We start from the raw sequence: 25,943 nt of genomic DNA on the forward strand, positions 1-25,943 counted from the left end.
CAAGGAAAACATAACCTGTATGCAAATATTCAAAGTTATTATATATAATGAAAAAAATATGAACGCAACATTTTCACTGATTTTACTGATTTACAGTTCATATATAGAAATCAGTCAATTTGATCTATGGATTTTACATGACTGGGAACACAGATGGTCAGACACCTTAAAAAAAAGTTAGGTTGTGGATCAGAAAACCAGTCCGTATCAGGTGTGACCACTATTTGCATCATGCAGAGTAGAGTTGATCAGTCTATTGATTGTGGCCTATGGAATGTTGTCCCACTCTGCTTCAATGGCTGTGCGAAGTTTCTGGATATTGGCACGAACTGGAACACATCGATCCAGAGCACCCAAACATGGTCAATTGGTGACATATCTGGTGAGTATGCAGGCCATGGAAGAACTGGGACATTTTCAACTTCCAGGAAATGTGTACTGATCGTTTCGACATGGGGCCGTGCATTATCATGCTAAAACATGAGGTGATGGCTGTGGATGAACGGCACGACAATGGGCCTCAGGATCTCATCACGGTACCTCTGTGCATTCAAAGTGCCATCGATAAAATGCAATTGTGTTTGTGTCCGTAGATTATGCCTGTCCATATGATAACCCCACCGCCACCATGGGGCACTCTGTTCACAACGTTGACATCAGCAAACCGCTGGCCCACACAACGCCATACACGTGGTCGGCGGTCGTAAAGCCGGTTGGACGTTTTGCCAAATTCTTTAAAACATAATTAGAGGAAGCTTATGGTAGAGTAATTAACATTAAATTATCTGGCAACAGCTCTGGTGGGCATTCCTGCAGTCAGCATGCCCATTGCACGCTCAAATCTTGAGACATCTGTGGCCTTGTGTTTCTTTAAATTGCACTGAATTCAATTCTACTTGCTGTCACTCAAACTCAAGTTTAAATTCTACATCCTGTGGAGTGTGGCCAATACAATTTTAGTTTCAACTCGTGTGTTGAATGGAAGTCAAAATTCTGAATTGAGCCCAACCCTGCGATACAGTGGCCAACAAGAGGCCTACCAGCACTACAAATGGTATATGATCCATATTTTGTGTGTGTGTGTGTAATCTCAGAAACCCAGAAATAAAATCTTGCGGAATTGCGTCAGATATTCAATTAAGTTCTGGGGGAGAGGTGTTAGAAAATATTCTAGAACGAGGTGCGGAGGCAGGGCAGTAGCTCCACCCCTTCTCTCTGAAAGTTTTGGGCAAGTCAATGGGCCAAATGTCCCCTCCCCTTCCGAAATTCAAAAGATGTGAGCACCTGCGAAATGGTGATTTGTCCAAAATGATCAGTGACGAAAAATCTGGGCACTGGAATAAAGCTGCTGGTCAATTTGTTGAAAGACGATACCATTTATGTTATGCGCGTCTGTCCACGAGAGATTTGTTTGTGTGTAAAGCTATTGAACACCACACACAATACCACTACCAACAATAATGTTTTTCGAGAATATGTATATTTTTTTACATACATACATACTGTACATACATACATTTGAACACTCTCACATACATGCAAAGCGCACGCACGCACACTGTACATACACACACAAACAAACACTGATACATATTACTTTATTTCCTTTTTTGTTTTTATAAAAATCATTATTATATATTATTACTTTGTATACGGTTTACTATTATCGTTTGATTACTTTCAAAAGCATGCACTTCCTTTTGGTAGTCTCGTGATTCTCTGTATTGCACTGAACTTTATCGCAGTGTCCTTTGTCTTTCTTTCTACTCATTAACTCCATTCTTTCAGCTTCCTTTCCTTAGTTCAATATCACTGCAAAACAAATCCTTACATTTCAGCAAACTCACAGATTTGAGCAGTCAATGAAATGTCTTTAAAGTCCCCTGTGGCTCTTTCATCATTGTCATTTCCAGCACTTAGTCTTTCTGTTTGTTTCTGTCTCAGAGTGGGTAAATAGCTGGAAGGGGTGTGGAATAGCTTGCTTGGTTGATTATTGATAAGTGTATCCTGTTTGTCAGTCTCTCTGTCTGACTGTCCCTCTCAATTGATTGCCACAGCAACAATAGACCCCTCCGCAACCTCTTCATCCTTCTCCTCCAACGATTGGACTATGCAGGGTGTGACCACAAAGGGTATGCGCTCTGCCATTGATTCTGGGCGTGCTAGTTGTGGACTGGTGCCTCCAATCGGGGTGGCGTCTTCTCTAAGCGGCGACGGGGTCAAAGTTGGCTCCAAGGTTAACGTAATCTCATCTTCCTGTGAAAACAGTAAATGGATGGTTTACTAACTATACTGTACTTACCAAACTGTGAGGATCAGTCAACAGTCTCTACCTGTGGGTAGCATAACCTATTTATTAGCCTTGCACGCCACCTTGTGGCTGGAGGACTGACTTTGACGTGAAACACTTGTAGTAGGCAGGACAAACATATTTTCTCCATTTCACTAATATCATCCAAATCAATAAATCATAGCACTTTTTTTTCGGCTCATTCAGTAGTTTTTACCTGATAAAGTAAAATCATGTGGGAAAATAATGTTAAAAGTACCATTTATATGGCTAAAACATACATCGGCCAAGTGTCAAAACACCGGTTTTAGATCAATATGCTGAAATAAGTTGTGATATTTTGAAGACCAATACATACATAAGATACTCCTTACACATTCCACACTTGTGTTCAGATTACTTACTTCAGTTAGTACCTCATAAACTGCACACGCACCAATATTTACCAAGCGGTCACTCAAGACTGGAATTGATTAGCTTGTTCTACTGTATCAATAACACGCGCAAATGAATCACTCACATTCATATTGTATTTCAACCAATGGAACTGGGACAATAACCACAGCGACATACACCATGTGTGCTCTTCTAACAGATAAACCTCAACGAACTTGGGTATTCTACATGTATCTGTTGATAGATGACAACTTGCCGTAGCACATTATCAATGTATAACTGTGAGAAAATTATTTCGGTAGATGGCCAACACGGAAAAGGAAACAACACTTTTCTGTCTGGATAATTTCAACGAATCACCACTTCACACCAGTTTCTAAATATCGACAGGGGTTGGCTTTCAGTTGAATGCTAGGTTAACCCTCAAATCCATGCATTCATGTGAGGCAAGAGATGTTTATAGGAAGAGCGCCAATTTCTTTCTAGCCACCGTGGTCTGAAATGAAAGCTGCATTCCAAGTCCCACTATGGACTGGCGCGTACGGCAAAAACACTGGTACTTAACCAAAGACTATAAACTTTAATACTAACATCACCAATCTGATGTAAAAGGCTATGTATTTCCTGGAATTATTGTGTGGTGAAAATGTTAGTCTGTGTAATGTAGTAACACGTTCTGTAATATAACGTAATTAAATATGTCAAAGTAATTCAATATCTGAACATATTACGATAGTAAATGTATTAGACTTACAAATTCTTACAACAGTGACATATATTTCTTCCTACTTTAACTACGGAGGGAGTTTAAAAATACTCCTAAACACAATTTAACCAGGAGCTCTAGACTAGAACGTCCATAGGGTCTGTGCAGCAGGCTGAACGTTTGACTTGGCTACTTGTAGGGCCTGCTGTTAATAGTGGCAATATCAGTTTGGCTCAATCTGCTTAGGCAACAATGGATTATATCTAAAGCAATACAAAACACGGGCTGATTTCAAGGTTTCACTGCTAACCTACAAAGCATTACATGGGCTTGCTCCTACCTATCTTTCCGATTTGGTCCTGCCGTACATACCTACGCGTACGCTACAGTCACAAGACGCAGGCCTCCTTATTGTCCCTAGAATTTCTAAGCAAACAGCTGGAGGCAGGGCTTTCTCCTATAGAGCTCCATTTTTATAGAATGGTCTGCCTATCCATGTGAGAGACGTAGACTCGGTCTCAACCTTTAAGTCTTTATTGAAGACTCATCTCTTTAGTAGGTCCTATGATTGAGTGTAGTCTGGCCCAGGAGTGTGAAGGTGAGGGGAAAGGCACTGGAGCAATGAACCACCCTTGTTGTCTCTGCCTGGCCGGTTCCCTTCTCTCCACTGGGATTCTCTGCCTCAAACCCTATTACATGGGCTGAGTCACTGGCTTACTGGTGCTCCGGATTGTCACCCCCCTTGGGTTGTGCCTTGGGGGAGATCTTCGTGGGCTATACTCGGCCTTGTCTCAGGATGGTAAGTTGGTGGTTGGAGATATCCCTCTAGTGGTGTGGGGGCTGTGCTTTGGCAAAGTGGGTGGGGTTATATCCTGCCTGTTTGGCCCTGTCCAGGGGTATCGTTGGACGGGGCCACGTGTCTCCCGACCCCTCCTGTCTCAGCCTCCAGTATTTATGCTGCAATAGTTTATGTGTCGGGGGGCTAGGGTCAGTCTGTTAAATCTGGAGTATTTCTCCTGTCTTATCCGGTGTACTGTGTGAATTAAGTATTCTCTCTCTAATTCTCTCTCTTTTTCTTTCTTTCTTTCTTTCTTTCTTTCTTTCTTTCTTTCTTTCTTTCTTTCTTTCTTTCTTTCTTTCTTTCTTTCTTTCTTTCTTTCTTTCTCTCTCTCAGAGGACTTGAGGCGTAGGACCATGCCTCAGGACTACCTGGCCTGATGACTCCTTGCTGTCCCCAGTCCACCTGGTCATGCTCCTGCTCCAGTTTCAACTGTTCTGCCTGCGGCTATGGAGCCCTGACCTGTTCACCGGACGTGCTACCTGTCCCAGACCTGCTGTTTTCAACTCTCTAGAGACAGCAGGAGTGGTAGAGATACTCTGAATGATCGGCTATGAAAAGCCAACTGACATTTACTCTTGAGGTGCTGACCTGTTGCACCCTCTACAATGAACTGTGATTATTATTATTTGACCCTGCTGGTTATCTACGAACATTTGAACATCTTGGTCATGTTCTGTTACAATCGCCATCCAGCACAGCCAGAAGAGGACTAGCCACCCCTCATAGCCTGGTTCCTCTCTAGGTTTCTTCCTAGGTTCTGGCCTTTCTAGGGAGTTTTTCCTAGCCACCGTGCTTCTACACCTGCATTGCTTGCTGTTTGGGGTTTTAGGCTGGGTTTCTGTACAGCACTTTGTGACATCAGCTGATGTAAGAAGGGCTTTGTAAATAAATTTGATTCATTGATTGTCTGAAAATCAACACGTTTTTCTTCAACCACATGGCTCACCTTAGTCTCCTCCTCTTCCTGTTGTTCTGAAATGCATTCGCTCTCTTCCTCTGGCTCCTCCCCCAAGGTCTCGACCACACCCCCAACCATGTCACCCATTGGCCCGCTCATCTGTCCGACAATCTCCACCTGCGCGGATCCCCATAGGTCAGCCAGGCGAGGGTGAGTGGGCAGACCCAGACTGTGGATGGTGCTGTTGGGTGTGGCTTGGAGGGAGTGGTTTGCACTGTGTAGTCTGTGTTCCATTGTCTGTAGATAAGGCAACACAGTTCCTTAAAATGTTCTCATGACACAAAAAATTGCATTATCAAGAAACATCCCCATGAGTCGATAGCTCATGGCTAGTGGGAGGAAATGAGTCATCTGTTGCTCTTGGCAACAAGTATTTCTGTATGTAATTAGTAGGTCTCACGTGTTGATATTAACACTAAAGCGTTGGTAGCATTACATTAACAGTAAGAATGATTAAAAAAAAATTGATACAGTTTTTGCTAATAACACTAGCAAACTGCTAGTATACCGCTGTCTTACAATGGTTGTCAGTTAGACACTTCCATGTTTTATTGAAACACTAAGTCCACCTGGTGACAGTACTCTATGAGACAGTCCAGTCCAGTCTGTCTCACCTGTTGCTGTTGGTAGAGCATTAGCTGCTGGTGCTGGTACAGCTGGATCTGCTGCAGCTGCTGGAGCTGCAGCTGGCTCTGCTGCTGCAGGGTGAGCTGTTGGGACTGCTGCTGCGGCTGGATGTAGCCCCCCACATTGTCCACCTCGCCGTAGCCCTCACCGGGCGTCCCTCCGCCCCCACCCGCCATGATGTAGGCGGACGGCGAGGCCACGCCCGATGGATCGTTGCTGATTGGCTCCCAGGCGTCAGAGGAGGAGAGGCAATAGAGTCCCTGGGCAACGTAGGTGTTGGGCCACACGTCGGCCGAGGAGTGATGCATCGCCTGATCTGTTGTGTTAGGGAGGGATGGAGGGAGAAGTACATTTTGGATTAGATACAAGTAATAAACTGTAATCTCAGAGCACAAAGCAAATATTTTTGATGTGTCACAGAAGGCAGTGGATATAGGTAAACGTGGCCTTCAGTTTCCATAACAGTGGTTTACATTAGTTGGGTTCAAAGGGCCTTGAAGCAGCAGTATCACCAGATATCAGAAGATATTTACAGCAGCGTAACCATTTTGACAAGAAATACACTGGCAACTTATTGAAAGCTCAACATATCTAAGGAGAAAATGAAAGCTCACTTGACGATGGGCAAACATTGCCTTAGTTATTATAATGCCTATAATAATCTGATTTTAATTGGTCTCTGGGTTGATAATAGCAGAGAATAGGCCCATATGGTGCTGTTAATGAGAGCCAGACTAAGTCCTTGTGTTAACCTACAAGCTCCCCCAGGGTTTTCTGCTACAACACAACACTACCCAACCAAACACCCCAGGGCCACAGCTGCCATTTTGAGTTTCTCCACAACATTTCTTCATAAAGCCCTGATGCACCTCTAGCCAACCTGTCAAATGGAGTGGAAATGACATCAATCAAACCGGAGTAAACAACATCAATCAAAGTGGCTGGAAGCCTTCTAGAGTAAAATATGGAGCAGTACAGTCCAATACAGAGTGGATGCTCACAAGTCAATTATGATCCCTCTTCAGAACTACACATATATAAACTCAATTATGATCCCACTTCAGAACTACACATATATAAACTCAATTATGATCCCTCTTCAGAACTACACATAAATAAACTCAATTATGTGTTTTTGCATTTGGCACTAATATTGTTGTGGAAAAGTAAATGCTTAATTTAATATAAAAAAACATTTTGTATTAATTCATTGAATCTGGAATTCATTCATTAAAGTGGAAACCGCCACATCCGTTTGCGATATCACCACAACAAAGACGCTACTTTAAACAACAAAGACTGTTTCTTCCCCTCGGACATCATTGCACGAAAGAAAGAACAGACAAGTATGTACTATGATTTCTTTTGACCACGATGCTGGATGCTAATTTCCTCAACAACAAAAAAAACGAACAAATGCTCCTGGGGCGACCAGTGGTGCTGTTGCGTCTATCGCGGAGCTCAGCTTTAAATGCTATATGCTATCAAATGTTACTTGTACATCCGTCTCAATTTCACAATATAGCACTATGGCATTGGATGAACAGATTCAGTGAGTGCTGTTCATTGAAATGTAGTTTGTACTTTAAAAACAAAAGTTATAATAAAATGGCTGCCCTATTTCTAGTGTGTGGCGGCCATGTTTCTAGTCCTTTACCTCTGCTGGTGATGCTCTCCTGGTTGGTCTCACTGAGGTGTGCCACACTGCCTTCGTTGGAGCCAGCACAAAGGCTGTCTTCCTCCATAGATCTCCAGCCCAGCAAAGTAGCCTCCGATAAGGCAAATTGTGCCATTAATCCTGGAAGAAACAAGGGGATAGACTTGGTAAACAATGTAAAATACATGGTTCCAAATCTCATTTATTTACAGTGCATTTGGAAAGTATTCAGACCCCTTGAATTTTTCCACATTTTGTTACATTACAGCCTTATTCCAAAATTGATTAAATATTTGTTTCCCCTCAGCAATCTACACAATACCCCATAATGACAAAGCCAGAACTGGTTTTTATCCATTTTAGAAAATGTATACAAAATAAAAAAAGAAATACCTGATTTACATAAGTATTCAGACCCTTTGCTCTGAGACTCGAAATTGATCTTAGGTGCGTCCTGTTTCCATTGATCATCCTCAAGATGTTTCTACAACTTGATTGGAGTCCACCTGTGGTAAATTCAATTGATTGGACATGATTTGGAAATGCACACACCGGTTTATATAAGGTCCCACAGTAGACAGTGCATGTCAGAGCAAAAATCAAGCCATGAGGTCGAAGGAATTGTCCATAGAGCTCCGAGACAGGATTGTTTCAAGGCACAGATCTGGGGAAGGGTACCAAAACATTTCTGAAGCATTGAAGGTCCTCAAGAACACAGTGGCCTCCATCATTCTTAAATGAGCTGGCCACCCGGCCAAACTGAGTAATCGGGGGAGAAGGGTCTTGGTCAGGGAGGTGACTAAAAATCTGATGGTCACTCTAACAGAGCTCCAGAGTTCCTCTGTGGAGATGAGAGAACTTCCAGAAGGACAACCATCTCTGCAGCACTCCACCAATCAGGCCTTTATGGTAGAGTGGCCAGACCGCTTGGCATTTGCCAAAAGGTACTTAAAGGACTCTGGGACCATGAGAAACAAGATTCTTTGGTCTGATGAATCCAAGATTGAACTTTTTGGATGCCAAGTGTCATGTCTGGTGGAAACCTGCCACCATCCCTGCCACCATTTTCAGGGACTGAGAGACTAGTCAGGATTGAGGGAAAGATGAATGGAGCAAAGTGCAGGGAGATCCTTGATGAAAACCTGCTCCAGAGCGCTCAGGACCTCAGACTGGGGCAAAGGTTCACCTTCCAACAGGACAACAACCCTAAGCACACAGTCAAGACAACGCAGCAGTGGCTTTGGGACAAGTCTCTGAATGTCCTTGAGTGGCCCAGCCAGAGCCCGGACTTGAATCCAATCGAACAGCTCTGGAGAGACCTGAAAATAGCTGTGCAGCGACGCTCCCCATCCAACCTGACAGAGCTTGAGAAAATCTGCAGAGAATTATTTTTACCAGGTAAGTTGACTGAGAACACACTCTCATTTACAGCAACAACCTGGGGAATAGTTACAGGGGAGAGGAGGGGGGATGAATGAGCCAATTGTAAGGTGGGGATGATTAGGTGACCGTGAGGGTATGAGGGCCAGATTGGGAATTTAGCCAGGACACCAGGGTTAACACCCCTACTCTTACGATAAGTGCAATGGGATTTTTAGTGACCACAGAGAATCAGGGCACCCGTTTAAAGTCCCATCTGAAAGATGGCACCCTACACAAGGCAATGTCCCCAATCACTGCCCTGGGGTATTGGGATATTTTTTTAGACCAGAAGAAAGAGTGCCTCCTCCTGGCCCTCCAACACCACTTCCAGCAGTATCTGGTCTCTCATCTAGGGACCAGGACCAACCCTGCTTAGCTTCAGAAACAAGCCAGCAGTGGGATGCAGGGTGGTATGCTACTGGCTAATAATGGCTAATAATGGGAAAAACTCCCCAAATATAGGTGTGCCAAGCTTGTAGCGTCATACCCAAGAAGACTCGAGACTGTAATCGCTGCCAAAGGTGCTTCAACAAAGTACTGATAAAGGGTAAAGGATCTGAATACTTGTGTAAATGTTATATTTCAGTTTTTTATTTGTAATAAATATGCAAAAATATCTAAAAAACTGTTTTTGCTTTGTCATTATGGGGTATTGTGTGTAGATTGATGAGGACATTTTTTTATTTAATCCATTTTAGAATAAGGCTGTAACGTAACAAAATGTGGAAAAAGTCAAGGGGTCTGAATACTTTCCGAATGCACTGTACATATTGAGTTGTTTAACTTTCACTGGTTCTTATGTTCACTCTTACCTGCGGTGAAGCGGGCTTCCTTTTCTCCTTCACTGAGTTCACTGTACATTTCACTCTCCCTCCGCCTATCCTTTTCGCGTTGCGAGGTTGGGATTTTGGCGACCACATTCCCTTCAGTCCCAGTGGATGGTGTGTTCCAGCTCTGCCATTCGATCATGTGAGCCACCTTGCCCGAGGCCATGGCAGTAGGCTTTGTCACTTTATCCTTCATGGAACGGGACACGCCTAAATAAAGAATAGAGGGGGGGGGACATTGCTTCCCAACACGTTCAATTTCTGAATATGGCACCTTCCACGATGGATTTGGGCTCAGGAAGTGAAATGGGCTAGGAACGGTGGAAAATGCTTAATGGGTTATGCATTCTTTCTGGGAGGCATAGAATTCAGTACAAAATGGCTTCTTCCTCTTTCATGGATGTCTCTCAGCAATTCTGGGTGGTTGGAGATTGAAGTTGATGTAGATGAGGCTTACTGCATTATTAAAAGCTGTCTGTTTATTCATCATGGCTTGCAGACTTGATCGATCTCTCAGTCGCTTGTAGTAAGCAACAAGGGTGAACTAGAGAATTCTATGAACCATATTAATATTCAGTCTTCACTTTTGAAATTCATCAAGAAGATGAGATTCATTAGACTTTAAGCATTTGTTTGTAATTCAAATGTGAAAAAAGTTACCTTTGCTGTAAACATAATTCTGAAAAAGCACCACTGCAAATCCTTAATTAAAGTGCAAATATCTGACAATAACGAGGGATGTACTATTCATTCGGTGTAAGTGTTTGGGGGAACAATACAAATCTAATGAAATCAACTGAGTGTGAACTGAATACATTGGGCAAAAGCAGATATGCTGGGCTGAAGCTTTGTTGATTTGAAAAATGTTGTTCTCATAAAAATGCTAATTTCCTTCATAAAAGAATATCCATTGTAGATTTATTTTCAATGTTATGCAAAGTTACTTTGGGAGAAAGAAAAGTAATGCTTTTGGGGTCTTTATCATTCCAAGGTCGATATAGTCTGACTGTTAAATACACATGATATCAAATCAAATGTATTTCAACTGCAACAGACACGACCATAACACCAACAATACACTCAAAGCACAGACAAGCACAGAGCCATAAAACTGCCTTGCCAACACAATACAATCCCACCACCACCACAAACACCACACTACAAAGCACCACATTTCCCAACACGCTTGTGGAGATTTATATTTCAATTTTTTTTTTTTATCTGATTGGATTCCATCAATTGCCCATAAGCGGTAAATTGACGTGTGCATTAGATATCAATGGGGAGGAAGGGAGTGAAACAGGAAGGGCACCCATGTTGGCTCCATCTCCTCCTGCCTGGAGCTAACATGGCGTTGGTTTACCATCTACCAGGACAGACACACACCTGACACACCTGTCAGTGAGGACTTAGCCAGAGCACCGATCCCGTAAGCACTGGAGTTCCTCTTCAGACGAGGCAGAATGGAAGTGGTGTCCTCCATAGAGAGCTGTAGAAAGGGATGAGGAGAGGAAAGAAAGAAAGAATTGTGGAGGAGAAAGGGGAGAGGAATGGCCGATTGTTGAGAGGGGGCAAAACAATATTATTGGTTGAGGATTAGATATGCAATACAATTGAATTGAGAAAATAGGGGATAATTCTACTTAACAATCAAATACAACTACCATCATATTAAGCAATATTGACATTACATTATCCAACACATCCCAAATCATATCAGCACTTCGGTCAAACCTGCAATAGTCAGCACAGTGGTGTAGTAGTTCAATGTGCAGTCACTGGACTGTACCTGTAGGGCCTGTGATTCATATGCTTGATAAATAAAGGAGCATCACGCTAGCAGCTAGCGTTATTAGCTACCGTAGATTATGGTCATTACAGCGTCTTATCCCCCAGCCGGAGATACTATGTAACACAGGCAGCACAGTAGATTAGCAGCAACGCTAAGCTAGAGAGACGGGGAGAGAGAGGGAGGGAGGTGGGACGGGGAGAGAGTGAAGGACAAAAACTCTGGCTTATCTACAGACAGAGTGAGCCAAACCACGCGGCGGGACGGAGGAGGAAGAGGGCGAGATTAGCAAAGGACTTACATTGATTCCCTTGCAGGAAAACTCGACATGCCCATGCTGAGAGAGAGAGAGGGAGGTAGAGGAAGACAGCCAGGAGAGATATACAGTAGGTACAGTATGTGTGTAGAGGAGGCGGGAAAGGGAACGCAACAGAGAGGAGGACTAAAAGAAGAACACCTACAACGACAATGACAGCAACAAAAAAAGACAAATAAGGTGTGTAAAAGATACGCAGGACGAAATCAGTGGTAGTAAAGTACTAAAGATTTGGGTGGAGGGAGGAAGAGAAAGAATGTGAGTGATGGAATATCAAAAGTGGAAGAGAGATTTGGACGAGGCGAGCAGGGAGGATTTAAATATTGATACATTTTGGATAGATTACATGTGAGAATTCACTGTCTGTGAAGGAGTAGATTCTCTCATATCAGCTTGACCATCTGCTTTGGAAATCGGAAAACAAAACCAAAAATGGTTGTATTGCCATTGAAGTCAGTGTTGGTGTTTGTCGTGCTTCCCTCACAATAATAGGATATAACTAATTATTCATAATTGAATAATATCTTATATTATCATAACACATACTGTACTTAGAAATAGGACTAAACGGTGCCCCTTGTGAGGAAAACCCATACATAAAATGGTGCCCCGTGTGATGTCATTCTTCTACTACTAAGTCGATATTCACGTCATAAGTAATTCCCCTCAGCCACACCCACAAATTAGGAAAAACAAACATTATTTTCCTTTGACCCCCACTGTAAAAGAGCCAACTTCGTCATACATTTGTAGTTATACAGAAATAACAAAACATGCAAAAGCCAGTGTGTTGTTCAGTGTAAATGTAACCAGGTCAATCATCCCAACATACAGTTCAGAATGCTCCCACGTAGGGAAATAGAGCCTGCGAGAACAGCCCTGTGGCTGCAGGCTATTCGGTATGGGAGAGTGGGAAATTGCGGGGACCCGGAGTCCAAGTATGCTATGTGCGTGGAAAACATTTCATCCCAGGTAAGACATTTAACTTGTTTAGTATAGTCTGTGTGTTTGTGTTGTTGGTCTTGGTTAGCTTAATGTTCCGGTCGGTAGCTAGCTAGAACTCACGTGGCTGCTAGCGCCACCATAAAACGGGGCATGAGGGAAGCCCTACAGTAGTACGTTTTTCTAAGTAGTGAGAACTCTCAGGAGCAGGCAATGTCGAAAAGTACTTTTATTAAATGTAGATTTGTAATTGGCTAAAACAAGAATACTACAAGATAAATGTCATTATCTGTGAGCCAATAGGATCAACAAGGTAAAAATGGGTTGTTTTCATTATATCTAATACCGACTGAGAGCATACACTAGTCATAGAATTGTGGAATCTGAGTCATCATCAGGCCTATCATACTCCAATGTTATGATAACAAGGAAAGGCTTGAGGTCAAATCTGACCTAGTTGCCAGGGCCAACAGCAACTTCTGCAGGCAGTTAAGTGGCCCTACTGGAGAATGCCCATTGGCCATTGCATTTTGTCATAAAGAATTAGGCTGGCCTTAGAGAGGTGTTGGAAGTTGGTTGGATATAATGAGTATTGCTCAGTCCAACCTAGTTGAACAGACTAGATTTGAGATTCACAGATACATTTTAGATTCCATTCCCACATACTCAGGGGCCTGGTGTAAATTATTTCTAGGAATATGTATTATGGAGACTGGTCTTGAGAAAGGCCTGAAATGTAAAAATTAAACATTCGACTTTATTGCCATTTCTTGTTGTTTCTATATGAGTATGTATTGCAACTGCAAGTGAATCTTTTTTCACTTTGTAATACCTTCTTATAAAACACCTCATGAGTTGTGATTTAGTAAGCCCCGTGAAGTCCAAGCTAGCCGCCCAGAGGTTTTCTGCCTAAGTTGAGATGGTGATAAACGAATCCCACAAAATGCTGAATTATTCACTGAAAAAAGTGACCGGGGTCAGTGCTTACTCTTTATTTACGAGGGCTTGCGGTGTGGGGTGTCACTAGAAAGGATTTATCATGGTTAAAATGTGCATAAACAGAAAGGGCGAGCAAGGAGCAGCAGGGCGTCAGCGTCCTTGGAACTTCTTCTTCCTAGCAACAGGCCCAGTGATTTCTGGGAACAGGTTTCCCCCGGTGAAGCGCTTTTGTCTCAATTGGCCAATCAGACATCAGTGGTCGTGTTGTTGCCATCAAACTCTGGCCAGTCCAGAGGAGTGCATACTGTCTTTCTAACCTTGTGTGTTACGAGGCTGCTGGCTGCATCCACCTCAGCTCAGCTGCCACTGCTGTGTTGACATCATACTGTGGCATCTTTGAATCACAAACACATTCATCCGAATGTGGACGGATTTCATCCACCATATCCAGAAACATATGGGGTAACACATTTTTTTTTTATCACAACGTCTAAATTAAACTGGTTTTGTTACTTGGGGGATTGGGGGGTTCCCAAAAAATATCAAATAGCACATTAAGTGTAGTATTCTTCTTTGTATTTAAACATCTGTGGTGGTCTGGTTGGTTGTCATTGTGTAGTGTATTTTTTCTGTTTAAAAAGACCCCACTGTGTATTGCAATTCAGCCTTGTAGCCTCTTTCAAGAGAGAGAAACAAAACAGCAACAGTGGTAAAGCAGAGAGATGGATCGTATGCTATGTCCCTGGAGTGGGAGATTATATATAGCACCGTAATGGTTTTGGCTCTCGAGACCGGCTCCGGTGACCTCTGTGAGAAATTCAATACAAACCATCTCTGAGCAACATTATGTCATGGCACTCTCAGTATAGGAAGCAGCGTGAACGAGTCAAGCTCAGTTTCACTACTAGATATGAGAAACCATGAAATGACCCTTTTCCTCGATGGCCATCTTGGCTCAAGGATCCATTTGACATAAATATGAAATACACTCGAGAGTAGAGCTGGAATGGTATAAAATCCAGACAAATGATATTTCACTTCAGGGGGATAAAATGTACTGTATATCGAAATGTCCTTCATACCTGCTCCCCATCTTTCCGTACAGGAACAGCGTCCGCTGCTAGAAAAAAAGATAGAAAAAGCAGATAGAAGAACATGAAGCCAGCCTTATGCAACCTTTACTGAGTAGAGCTGACAGCACACTCCAACATTTATGCTGACATTCACACAAAGCAATAAAATGTGATTATTATTTGCACCAACTGTTAGCACATTAGGAAAAACTAGTATGTGTAATTATGGGCCAAGATCTTTAGATTCCTATACTTGATTATGTTAAAAACGGCCTTTTGTATGTCATATTTCAACTGCATGATCATTAGGATGCATTTGATAGTAGGTCTACTAAATCAAGCATTCAAATACATATTAAATGCTAATCTGTTATACAGAAAATATAGTAAAGTAATATTATATTGGCACATACTGTAAATTGACACTGCATTGCGTGCCCTCTTCTCCACACAGATATAAGCTGAAAAAAGTCATTAATTGAATTCAAAATCCTTAAAACACTTGTCTGTATTGTTTTATATCCTAACATCTCACTTTAACATTTATACAGTTAAAAGGGGAGTCGAACAGAGTTCTTAATTGAAACACATCTACATGACTATCTAAGGGCCCCCATCTAAATCTGAACACATTTAACACTTGAACGTGTCCTTTAAACAGGCAAAAAAAACGGTAAAGAAATAGATCCAACATAAAAGAAAGTCAAATTGAGTTCTAAAATCTGATTTGAAACACTTTAACTACAGCTGAGTTGACACACAGGGGAACCTGGAGGCCATTTTCCTCCATCAGACACTCACACACCAGAGACCTCTAAAGCTGATGGAACTCCAAGATAACCGAGGAGAAAGAGGGCGGGTAAGAGGTAGTAGCACTCAATGAAAAAAAGAGAAAGGAGGACAGGGAGAGTTGGGAAATGTGGAAAAGAAAACCAAGGGTATACCAAGATGGGGCAGAGAAAAAAGGACAAAACTACGAGGAGGAAGAGGAGAAGGAGGAAGATGAGGAGGAGGAGGGGGAGCGTTCCAGTAGGCCAATATTTTAATGGTATCAATTGGTGTCTATGGTGTGTTATCAAGCCTGCATCTTAACCAATGGAATGAGAAGGTGGTGAATATTTATTTGTTGGTGTTAAAACAATCGTCACAATATTTCTTACAGGGAATTGTGTCCACATTTGATCACCACCTCATGTGTGAGGTCAATCCATCTGTAAAACATGCACAAAAAAAGCAGGCCCAAACACACTCATCTTTTCCCACACTTGTCACCCTGGCCTGTCAAGAGGTTATCAATCTTCATAGGCATCACTGTCATCTAACAGCATGTAGTAAACTAGACAGGCAGACCTCTTGATCTCATAGAGAACTAAGCCTCCTCCACTTTGCTGTAGAATTAGTCTCGTTGTAGAGAATTTCCTTTCCCTCATTCATTGATGATTCAAAACATCTGAGTCAGATATTGAACCTTTTGAGAGGAGAGGTAAGGTCTCAACCGTCACAGCAGTCTTATGATACAACTTTACAATTACAAAGGTGGGGGAAAAGCTTTGTTCCGAGCAATTGTGTGAGCTGGGGAAGGGTAGGACTAGGTTCACACAGTGGGCGAAATAGCAGGAGCTCGCCACTCACGCTGAACTGAGTGAATTCCTTACGGGTGCATTAGCCTGCTGTGACCAACTGAGCGGAAGCCAGAAGCCGTGCGGGTCATCAAAGCAAACGGCGGGGGAAGGGAGAATCGTCGGCCACTGCCGCAATCGCTCCTGACAGATCTTGTGGTTCGGAATGTTAGGGACCACCATCATCTGTCTTTTGCGATCACTTGGGGCTGAGTAGGGCGTCTTGGCTGTCACACACGGTGGGTGACGTGCGCCCTGACGCTGATTCAGGGTGAAGGCCAAAGACTGACTCATCTCAGCTCCAGTACCGGTGCCGAAAGGAGTTCTAGCGGGACATAGTACTGAATTTTTTTTATTCTGAGCGCATATGCAGTGACTATCATGGTAAGGTATGGCCACGGTAAGACCAGGGCTTGAAACCAAAGTGACAACCTGGGGAAATGGCACCTCGACCTTTCAGCATCGATTTCCGTAGCCTATATGAAGGGACTTTATTTGTGATAAAAACTGTTGGAGCTACCACAAATACGGTCAACCTAATATACAAAAGCATTGGGCCCAAAATACATACCCACTGGGCACAGACATCAATTCAATGCCTATTCCACATTGGTTCAATGCAGATTCGTTGAAATGACGTGGAAACAATGTTTATTCAACCAGTGTGTTCCCAGTGGGTAACTACTGTGTAAAAAAAGAGTTGGATAACTGTTCCAAACTATTATTGGCGGAAAAATTACCAAAACAACATGCTACTAAATCAAATGATATGTCTCAGAGATTAAGTTAACACTTAGCCACCCTAACACAACCCATGCTTCTCTCTGTCTTCTTTTCTCCATTCCTCCTTTACTCTTCTCACCCTTCCAAATTCCTTCCTCCCATCCTCTTCCCTCTCCCTGAGCCTCTCTCTCCTCTCTTCTCCTATGACTACTAGCAGTCTTCCACTCTAATGGTCAGTAGCAGCTCAACTATGACCACCCGTCAAGCAAACTCCATCGACTAGTCACCTTGGCCCCATGTCTGTCACCTTGCGAGTCGTCTGTCAACTCGCGTCATCAGCTGTACGGTGTATGTGACACAGTGAGCATGCTCCGCTCAATACCGAGCATCCGTCAGTCAGTCTGTCAGCACTTTTAATGAAATCAATATTGGGGGGCATTCCTGTGTAATGCAATATCTCAAAGACACTCAATAGAACTGAATAACAAACAAGATGAGCGGTGCAAAATAGTACACAACAAGCTACAGCAGGTCTCTGGCCAGGTCAAGGCTTCAACAGATTGTTTAGCAGTGTGTTTGTATATGGGAAATTGAAGGAGACCTACAGTGCCTTGCAAAAGTATTCACCCTCCTTGCATTACAACCTGTAATTTCAATGGATTTTTATTTGGATTTCATGTAATGGACATACACAAAATAGTCCAAATTGGTGAAGTGAAATTAAAAAAAGAACTTTTTTCAAAAAACTTGAAGAAAACAAAAATGGAAAAGTGGTGCGTGCATACGTATTCACCCTCTTTGCTATGAAGCCCCTAAATAACATCTGGTGCAACCAATTACCTTCAGAAGTCACATAATTAGTTAAATAAAGTCCACCTGTGTGCAATCTCAATGTCACATGATCTCAGTATACAGTTGTGGCCAAAAGTTTGAGAACGACACAAATATTAATTTTCACAAAGTCTGCTGCCTCAGTTTGTATGATGGCAATTTGCATATACTCCAGAATGTTATGAAGAGTGATCAGATGAATTGCAATTAATTGCAAAGTCCCTCTTTGCCATGCAAATGAACTGAATCCCCCAAAAACATTTCCACTGCATTTCAGCCCTGCCACAAAAGGACCAGCTGATATCATGTCAGTGATTCTCTCATTAACACAGGTGTGATTGTTGACGAGGACAAGGCTGGTCAATCCTCAAGAGGCGGGTGGACAAACAAAAACCCACAAATTCTGACAAACTCAAAGCATTGATTATGCAAGAATGGGCTGCCATCAGTCAGGATGTGGCCCAGAAGTTAATTGTCAGCATGCCAGGGCGGATTGCAGAGTTCTTGAAAAAGAAGGGTCAACACTGCAAATATTGACTCTGCATCAACTTCATGTAATTGTCAATAAAAGCCTTTGACACTTATGAAATGCTTGTAATTATACTCCAGTATTCCATAGTAACATCTGACAAAAATATCTAAAGACACTGAAGCAGCAAACTTTGTGGAAATTCATATTTGTGTCATTCAAAACTTTTGGCCACGACTGACCTGTTCTGAAAGGACCCAGAGTCTGCAACACCACGAAACAGGGAGCACCACCATGCATGTGGCACCATGAAGACCAATGAGCTTTCCAAACAGGTCAGGGACAAAGTTGTGGAGAAGTACAGATCAGGGTTGAGTTATAAAAAAATATCAGAAACTTTGAACATCCCAAGGAGCACCATTAAATCCATTATTAAAAAATTGAAAGAATATGGCACCACAACAAACCTGCCAAGAATGGGCCGCCCACCAAAACTCACAAACCAGGCAAGGAGGGCATTAATCAGAGAGGCAACAAAGAAACCAAAGAATACCCTGAAGGAGCTGCAAAGCTCCACAGCAGAGATTGGAGTATCTGTCCATAGGAGCACTTTAAGCTGTACACTCCACAGAGCTGGGCTTTACGGAAAAGTGGCCAGAAAAAAAATTGCTTAAAGAAAAAATTAAGCAAACACATTTGGTGTTTGCCGAAAGGCATGTGGGAGACTCCCCAAAGATATGGAAGAAGGTACTCTAGTCAGATGAGACTAAAATGTAGCTTTTTGGCCATCAAGGAAAACGCTATGTCTGGCGCAAACCCAACACCTCTCATCACCCCGAGAACACCATCCCTACAATGAAGAATGGTGGTGGCAGCATCATGTTGTGGGGATGTTATTCATCGGTAGGGACTGGGAAACTGGTCAGAATTGAAGGAATGATGGATGGTGCTAAATACAGGGAAATTCTTGAGGGAAACCTATTTCAGTCTTCCAGAGATTTGAGACTGGGATGGAGGTTCACCTTCCAGCAGGACAATGACCCTAAGCATACTGCTAAAGCAACACTTGAGTGGTTTAAGGGGAAACATTTAATGTCTTGGAATGTCCTAGTCAAAGCCCAGACCTCAATCCAATTGAGAATCTGTGGTATGACTTAAAGATTGCTGTACACCAGCTGAACCCAGCCAACTTGAAGGAGCTGGAGCAGTTTGCCTCGAAGAAAAGGCAAAAATCCCAGTGGCTAGATGTGCCAAGCTTAGAGACATACCCCAAGAGACTTGCAGCTGCAATTTCTGCAAAAGGTGGCTCCACAAAGTATTGACTTTGAGGGGGTGAATAGTTATGCATGCTCAAGTTCTGTTTTTTTGTCTTATTTCTTGTTTGTTTCACAATAAAAACTATTTTGCATCTTTAAAGTGGTAGGCATGTTGTGTAAATCAAATGATACAAACCCCTAAAAAAATATATTTTTATTCCAGGTTGTAAGGCAACAAAATAGGAAAAATGCCAAGGGGGGTGAATACTTTCGCAAGCCACTGTACTTTGCTAAATGTCTCACCACCCATGAAAGATACGAAATTAAGTCAATGACAGATATGTGATTGATTGATGAAGGCCTATAACATCTGCAAAATACTCTGAGTATAAAAACATTAAGAGCACCTGTTTGTCGCGCTGGTATAAAGGATCAGGAGACAGGTGCAGGAATGCGTAATAGGGGTTTTTATTTACCCAAATTACAGCGTGCCATGTAAAGACACGGGGACGAAGACCAAACAGACACGTATAAAAAACACAGGGTTGAGACCCAAACAAAAGAGCGAGGAGTACCTCGAATAAATAACACACGCGCACAATGATTAACACACAGGACAAGACCCGTAATCATCTGCGCAATCCATAAGGGCACGAAAGCCCAAAACACACAGCAGAGGTACTCACACGCACCAACGGACATGGTAACAATAATCGACAAGACCATGGAAACCAAAGGGCACATAATGTCACGCTCGTGATAATGGACGGACCAAGGCGCAGCATGATTAGAGTTCCACATCTTTTATTTAGTGAAACTTAAACAAAAACAATAAACAAACAACGACCGTGAAGTAACGTAGTGCTACAAAACACGAACACAAACAATATCCCACAAAAGCAGGTGGGAACAGGGACACCTTAAGTATGATCCCCAATTAGAGACAACGATAATCAGCTGCCTCTAATTGGGAACCATACTCAATCCCAAACATAGAAATGAATCAACTAGAACACCCCCTAGTCACGCCCCCCAAGGGCTCTCTATGGTCAGGGCGTGACACATATATACAAATATTAATCAGTGGGAATAGGGGACAGGTGTGCATTATGAACGTTCAGGAGGGATCCGTGACAGTCGCAGCATCATCGGACGGGCCAGTTGTGGCTGCTGAAGTTGCATCGTCGGACGGACCCGTTGTGGCGACGTCGGACGACCCAGTTACAGCTGCCGAAGTTGCGGCGGTGCTGGACGGACCAGTCGCAGCAACGTCGGACGGGCCATTCCCACTGTCTCCCTCAATGGTCGATTATTCTGTCGCGCTGGTATAAAGGGATCGGGAGACAGGTGCAGGAATGCATAATAGTTTTTTTTATTGTACCCAAATTACAGCGTGCCGTGTAAAGGCACGGGGACGAAGACCAAACAAACACGTATACAACACACAGGGTTGAGACCCAAACAAAAGAGCGAGGAGTTCCTTGAATAAGGAACACACGCGCACAATGATTATCACACAGGACGAGACCCGTAATCATCTGCACAATCCACAAGGGCACGAAAGCCCAAAACACACAGCACAGGTACTCACACACACCAACGGACATTGTAACAATAATCGACAAGACCATGGAAACCAAAGGGCACATATATACAAATACTAATCAGTGGGAATAGGGGACAGATGTGCATTATGAACTTTCCGGAGGGATCCGTGACACTGTTCTTTCCATGACATAGACTGACCAGGTGAATCCAGGTGAAAGCTATAATTCCTTATTGATGTCACTTGCTAAATCCACTTCAACCAGTGTAGATGAAGGGGAGGAGACAGGGTAAAGAAGGATTTGTAAGCCTTGAGACAATTGAGACATGGATAGTGTATGTGTGCCATTCAGAGGGTGAATGGGCAAGACAAAATATTTAAGTGCCTTTGAACGGGGTATGGTAGTAGGTGCCATGCGCGCCAGTTTGAGTGTGTCAAGAACTGCAATGCTGCTGGGTTTTTCACGCTCAACAGCTTCCCGTGTGTATCAAGAATGGTCCACCAGTCAAAGGAAATCCAGCCAACTTGACACAACTGTGGGAAGCATTGGAGTCAACATTGGCCAGCATCCCTGTGGAACGCTTTCGACACCTTGTAGAGTCCATACCCAGCGTACACTCAGTGTATGTGTACGCCGCCAATAAAATTTGACGTGACCATTTGAAATCGAATAACCTCTTGCCATAATCTGCCTCATAAGGCCTGTGACGAAGCATTTTAATAAACATGCTAAACTGCTGAGATTTACATTGCTATGCTAATCTTCCTTGAATATATAACCAGAGAACAAACAAAGACAATACTGAGCGAACACGGTTAAAAAGCTCTGTTGTCTCCCAGACAATGACAGAGTCTAGGAATAAATACAGCTGCCAACCATTCATCATGAACGACATCCGTTGTGAACATAGTGGAATACACTGTAATAACTAGGCTATTACAGGCTACGCAATTCACCGGAATAACAGTAGGAGACAGTAGAATCAGATCATGCTCTCTTGTTGACATGGATGGTTCCTCTGAATGTTTCCCAGAGGATCTCAACACGGTGTGGGGATGCGCTGTTGACCCATATTTACTGTAAGTATCTCCCCTCAATTCTGTATCCATCGACCTCCCTCCATACCAGATGCTATATATAGCAAGTTATGCTTATTATAACAATAGCGCTCGCGGCAATGTTGATCACAAGAAATCAACCTCAGTTCACATATGATATCAAACGGCCCATTGCACGTGGTAAGATACACTAACGTGGGCATGTCTATTTAGTAGACGAAGCAAACAGTTTATTTGTTTGGCAGTAAGTATTGGTAGGAGTAATATAGTGGTATTATAGCGTTATTTTATACAAGTTACAGCATCTTTCTAAAACCCTATGTGTTAAATACTACAGAAGCAAACCATGACAGAGAGAGAGAGAGATGAAGAGAGAAATGAGAGACCCAGTCAGAGGGAAAACTCGCTTACAGCAAACAGGGAAAACCCTAGTGTCGTTTCCTGCTACAAATTCTACATCCACTAACACCTTCCCTAGTTTGTTTTCAGACACACACATTTCGCACACTCATTTGTCTCTAAAACACGAGGCTGGCTTTCATTTCCACGCTCAATACACATGCTACACATCCTCCACAGACTCAATGACAATCAAAGGTCATCTCCGACGGCGAGCCTCCATTTGTTTTCATAAAGGAACTGGCAAGTGTTTAAAAGAGGGCAATCACTCTCTCTTATGTATCCCCCCAAAAAACGACACACCACGCTTTAATTCATCTGTTATGCTATCTACAGTACAACACACTCGCGATAATATCTTATCCAATCGGAGAGAGATGGAGCTCAGTGAAATCAACTACTGCCTTTGTCACAGCCGGACGGACCGTACGAGTTCCACAGACCATGTAATTCCATTCAGTCAACGGTATGCTCCATGAAACTAGTTTTAGCACTGAAACTCTCTTGAGCCATACACCTCAATGTAGCTACACCGGCTGTATTAACTACTGGCACCGTTAACGTTCCTCAATTAACCTACATGTGCAGCGGACCCGGGCTCACACCTGGGTTTGACCGGTTATGACTCATCCAATGCGGGTCATAGTCCAGCCGAGTGAGTGTGTGTGTCTCAATTTTATACAGTACCTCTTAACCTGAAATGCGCTGCCGCACGCATGCTTCAATTTATTACCCACTGGCATGACGCACTCCGACAGAGGAGAGGAGCATTTACGATTTTCTCAGACACAGCGAACCTTAGCTCTATGTCAAGGCAGGAGGGCAGTTAAACAAGAGGGAGTGCGCACACACACACACACACACACACACACACACACACACACACACACACACACACACACACACAGTCAAACTAACAGTCCATTTCCTCATGACTATTCCTCCATCCATCTCTCCCTCCCTCCGATCCTTCTTCCATAATGAAATTCAGAGGTCTGCTCTCTTTCTCTCTGCTTCACTCTTTCCTTTTTTTTCTCTCCATCACTATTTATACGTGCAACAGTACACCATGCAGACACTGCTAACAGGATTTCTCATCCTTCCTTCCTTTCTCTCTCTCTCTCTCTCTCTCCCTCCCTCCCACCCTCTCTCCCTCTCTCTCGCTTTCCTTCTCCTCTCTCTCGTTCTCTCCTTTCACCTGTCTCCCCTGAGATCATTGTAAACAGCCTCTAACGTCATCGTTCAGTCTCTCTGTCTCCTCAGAACCTTCTGCATCTCTCTCTCTCTCTCTCTCTCACACACACACACACACCTATCGCCATCCGCACATGGTCGTACAGCCCATCAGGCATATAAAGCTGAAATGTCAAACCGAGTCACCTCTTATTCCAGTCCACTACAAATCGTCTCACGTCCTGCCTTCACTTCCATTGTCATGCTGGTGCCTTGCCATCTCTCCCTAGTCCCCACACACATTCAGCATTCACCATGAACAAACAAAAAAACTCTCCTGTATGTCTAGCCTCGGTCGGACGCTGCTGAGCCAGGTTAACCCAACACGTCTCCATAGAAACGTTCATACAGTTTCAGAGGAGAAATTGAGAGCCCTCCTTACCTCCCCCACTCCCACCCTCTTCCATTTCTCTCGTCACTGGGGGAAAAGCAGAAGGGGGAAAAGATGGGGGTCTGCTTACTGATGGTCCGGGAGCCGATGCAGCCCATGGTGTCTCTCTCTCACAGAGGCCTTGGAAGCAGCAAGCGAGGAAGCGCCACCCTTTCACCAGGCATTCTCTCCACTCCTCTTCTCTCCTCCCGTCTCGCTCCGTATGTGTGTGTGCGTTTGTACACGTCTCTCACTCGCTCTCTCTCTCTCTCTCTCTCTCCTCCTCTTGCTCTGCTTTTCTCTCGCGCGCTCCCTCTCTCTCTCATTACCTCCGTCAAGCACACTGGCACACACACAGAGACACACAAAGTCCAGTGTTGCGACGCTGGAGCATCCCAGTTAGTCAGTCAGCAAGTCAATGTGTCCGAGAGCAGGGGAGGATGGAGGGAGGGAAAGATGACAAGCAAGTACTAGTTACTTCAATGCCATTAATATCCCAACTCTCTAAATTATTTAAGTATCACAAATTTAGCTGAGATATCGACCTATTCTATGAAATGGAAATGTTCTCTGTATCTTCTGACGGTGTGAGGAATGAGTGTCTTACATATATCTTTTCCCCCCACCTCTCTCTTTCTCTCTCCCTCTCACAATGCAGTACAGCTGTTTCCCACTCCTTCTGCCCCTCCCTCTTTCTGTCTCTCTCTATCTCACTCACACAATATGCATATAAACACAGACAGGGATTCAATTGTGAGGAGGCGAGGCAGGGGGACAAGGGAAGAGTCATTAAGCTCTCCGACTCTCTCCTACTCCCTCAGAGTCTGCTTTTATGCTCAGTGTCAAATCTCACACATTGAATACTGGCTTTTCCCTTAGGGAGCTCAATGCTTTGACAGCATTGGCTGTCCAAAAAAATGTAAAATGTGTTCAAACTGATAAAACATATGTTTAAAATACGCAAACATCTATTGGTTAATATAGAATAGAATAACTCAAATAATAACTTATGGGTAAGTATTGGCTGAATAAGGGGAGAAAGAGTGAAATTATTTATTTTGGTTTCTTCTTTAACATATTCATCTAACACCGAGAGAGAGAGACAGATGGAGAGGAAGAGAGGGGGAGCTGAGGAGGATGGAGTCCTGTTAAAGAGCCACGGCCTTTAAAAAGCAACGAATCCGTTTGAAAATGGCCAATGTGGCATCGATACGTGTTAGAAATAGTTATTCTTGTGTCAAAATTGACTACAAAGTGTAAACAGGAAGTCAGTCACCTCTAAAACAAAGTTAGGAAAATCCGTGCCTCACAACAGGTAAATGAAGGTTGGGTTTTGATTTGACAATGCACATTTGCATTTTTTTACTTGAGAAATACTGCACCAAACACCTTAGATGTAAAATTGTGCGACTAAAACATCCTTGGAAAAATCATAAAACAGTTATGACAGATTACTAGAGTTACTTTAGATTCATTCTGGGGATTTTGAGGAATTGAAATAGGCTTAATCGGTCAGGAAACACTCCTCCAATACTGAAATCTAGTTTTTGTAATGAGCAACAGAAAAACACCCTTGCCAATTGGCGTGTTCAGTGGCTCTTTAAGGAGTGGTGAGACTGAGATGCACAAATTAGTATTTTAGGAGAGAGGGGGAG

General features: G+C 43.2%; 1 protein-coding gene across 6 annotated transcripts; it reads right to left on the bottom strand.

The window, feature by feature from the left end:
- Positions 1 to 1,463: 1,463 nt before the first annotated feature.
- Positions 1,464 to 24,973, bottom strand: f131b (FAM131B). Of its 6 annotated transcripts, none has more exons than XM_045693653.1 (9): positions 24,380 to 24,973; positions 15,197 to 15,244; positions 14,793 to 14,827; positions 11,120 to 11,213; positions 9,710 to 9,934; positions 7,476 to 7,616; positions 5,806 to 6,134; positions 5,180 to 5,428; positions 1,464 to 2,256 (listed from the first exon to the last, which is right to left on the bottom strand). In XM_045693653.1, the coding sequence occupies exons 1-9, from the start codon at positions 24,405 to 24,407 to the stop codon at positions 2,041 to 2,043; spliced, it is 1,365 nt and encodes a 454-aa protein (XP_045549609.1). In that variant the 5' UTR covers positions 24,408 to 24,973; the 3' UTR covers positions 1,464 to 2,040.
- Positions 24,974 to 25,943: the final 970 nt, after the last annotated feature.

The sequence above is a fragment of the Salmo salar genome, chromosome ssa14 (assembly GCF_905237065.1).
Source record: "Salmo salar chromosome ssa14, Ssal_v3.1, whole genome shotgun sequence".
NCBI lineage: Eukaryota > Metazoa > Chordata > Actinopteri > Salmoniformes > Salmonidae > Salmo > Salmo salar.

What these genes read in the sequence shown, in the direction of transcription:
- f131b (XM_014141521.2), bottom strand. Translation starts at nt 24,407, where the DNA reads ATGGGCTGCATCGGCTCCCGGACCATCA. An exon ending in TACGGAAAGATGGGGAGCAG is followed by an intron (nt 11,214 to 14,792) that starts GTATGAAGGACA and finishes CCCTTTCTACAG; the next exon opens with CTCTCTATGGAGGACACCAC. An exon ending in GGAGAGCATCACCAGCAGAG is followed by an intron (nt 6,135 to 7,475) that starts GTAAAGGACTAG and finishes CTAACACAACAG; the next exon opens with ATCAGGCGATGCATCACTCC.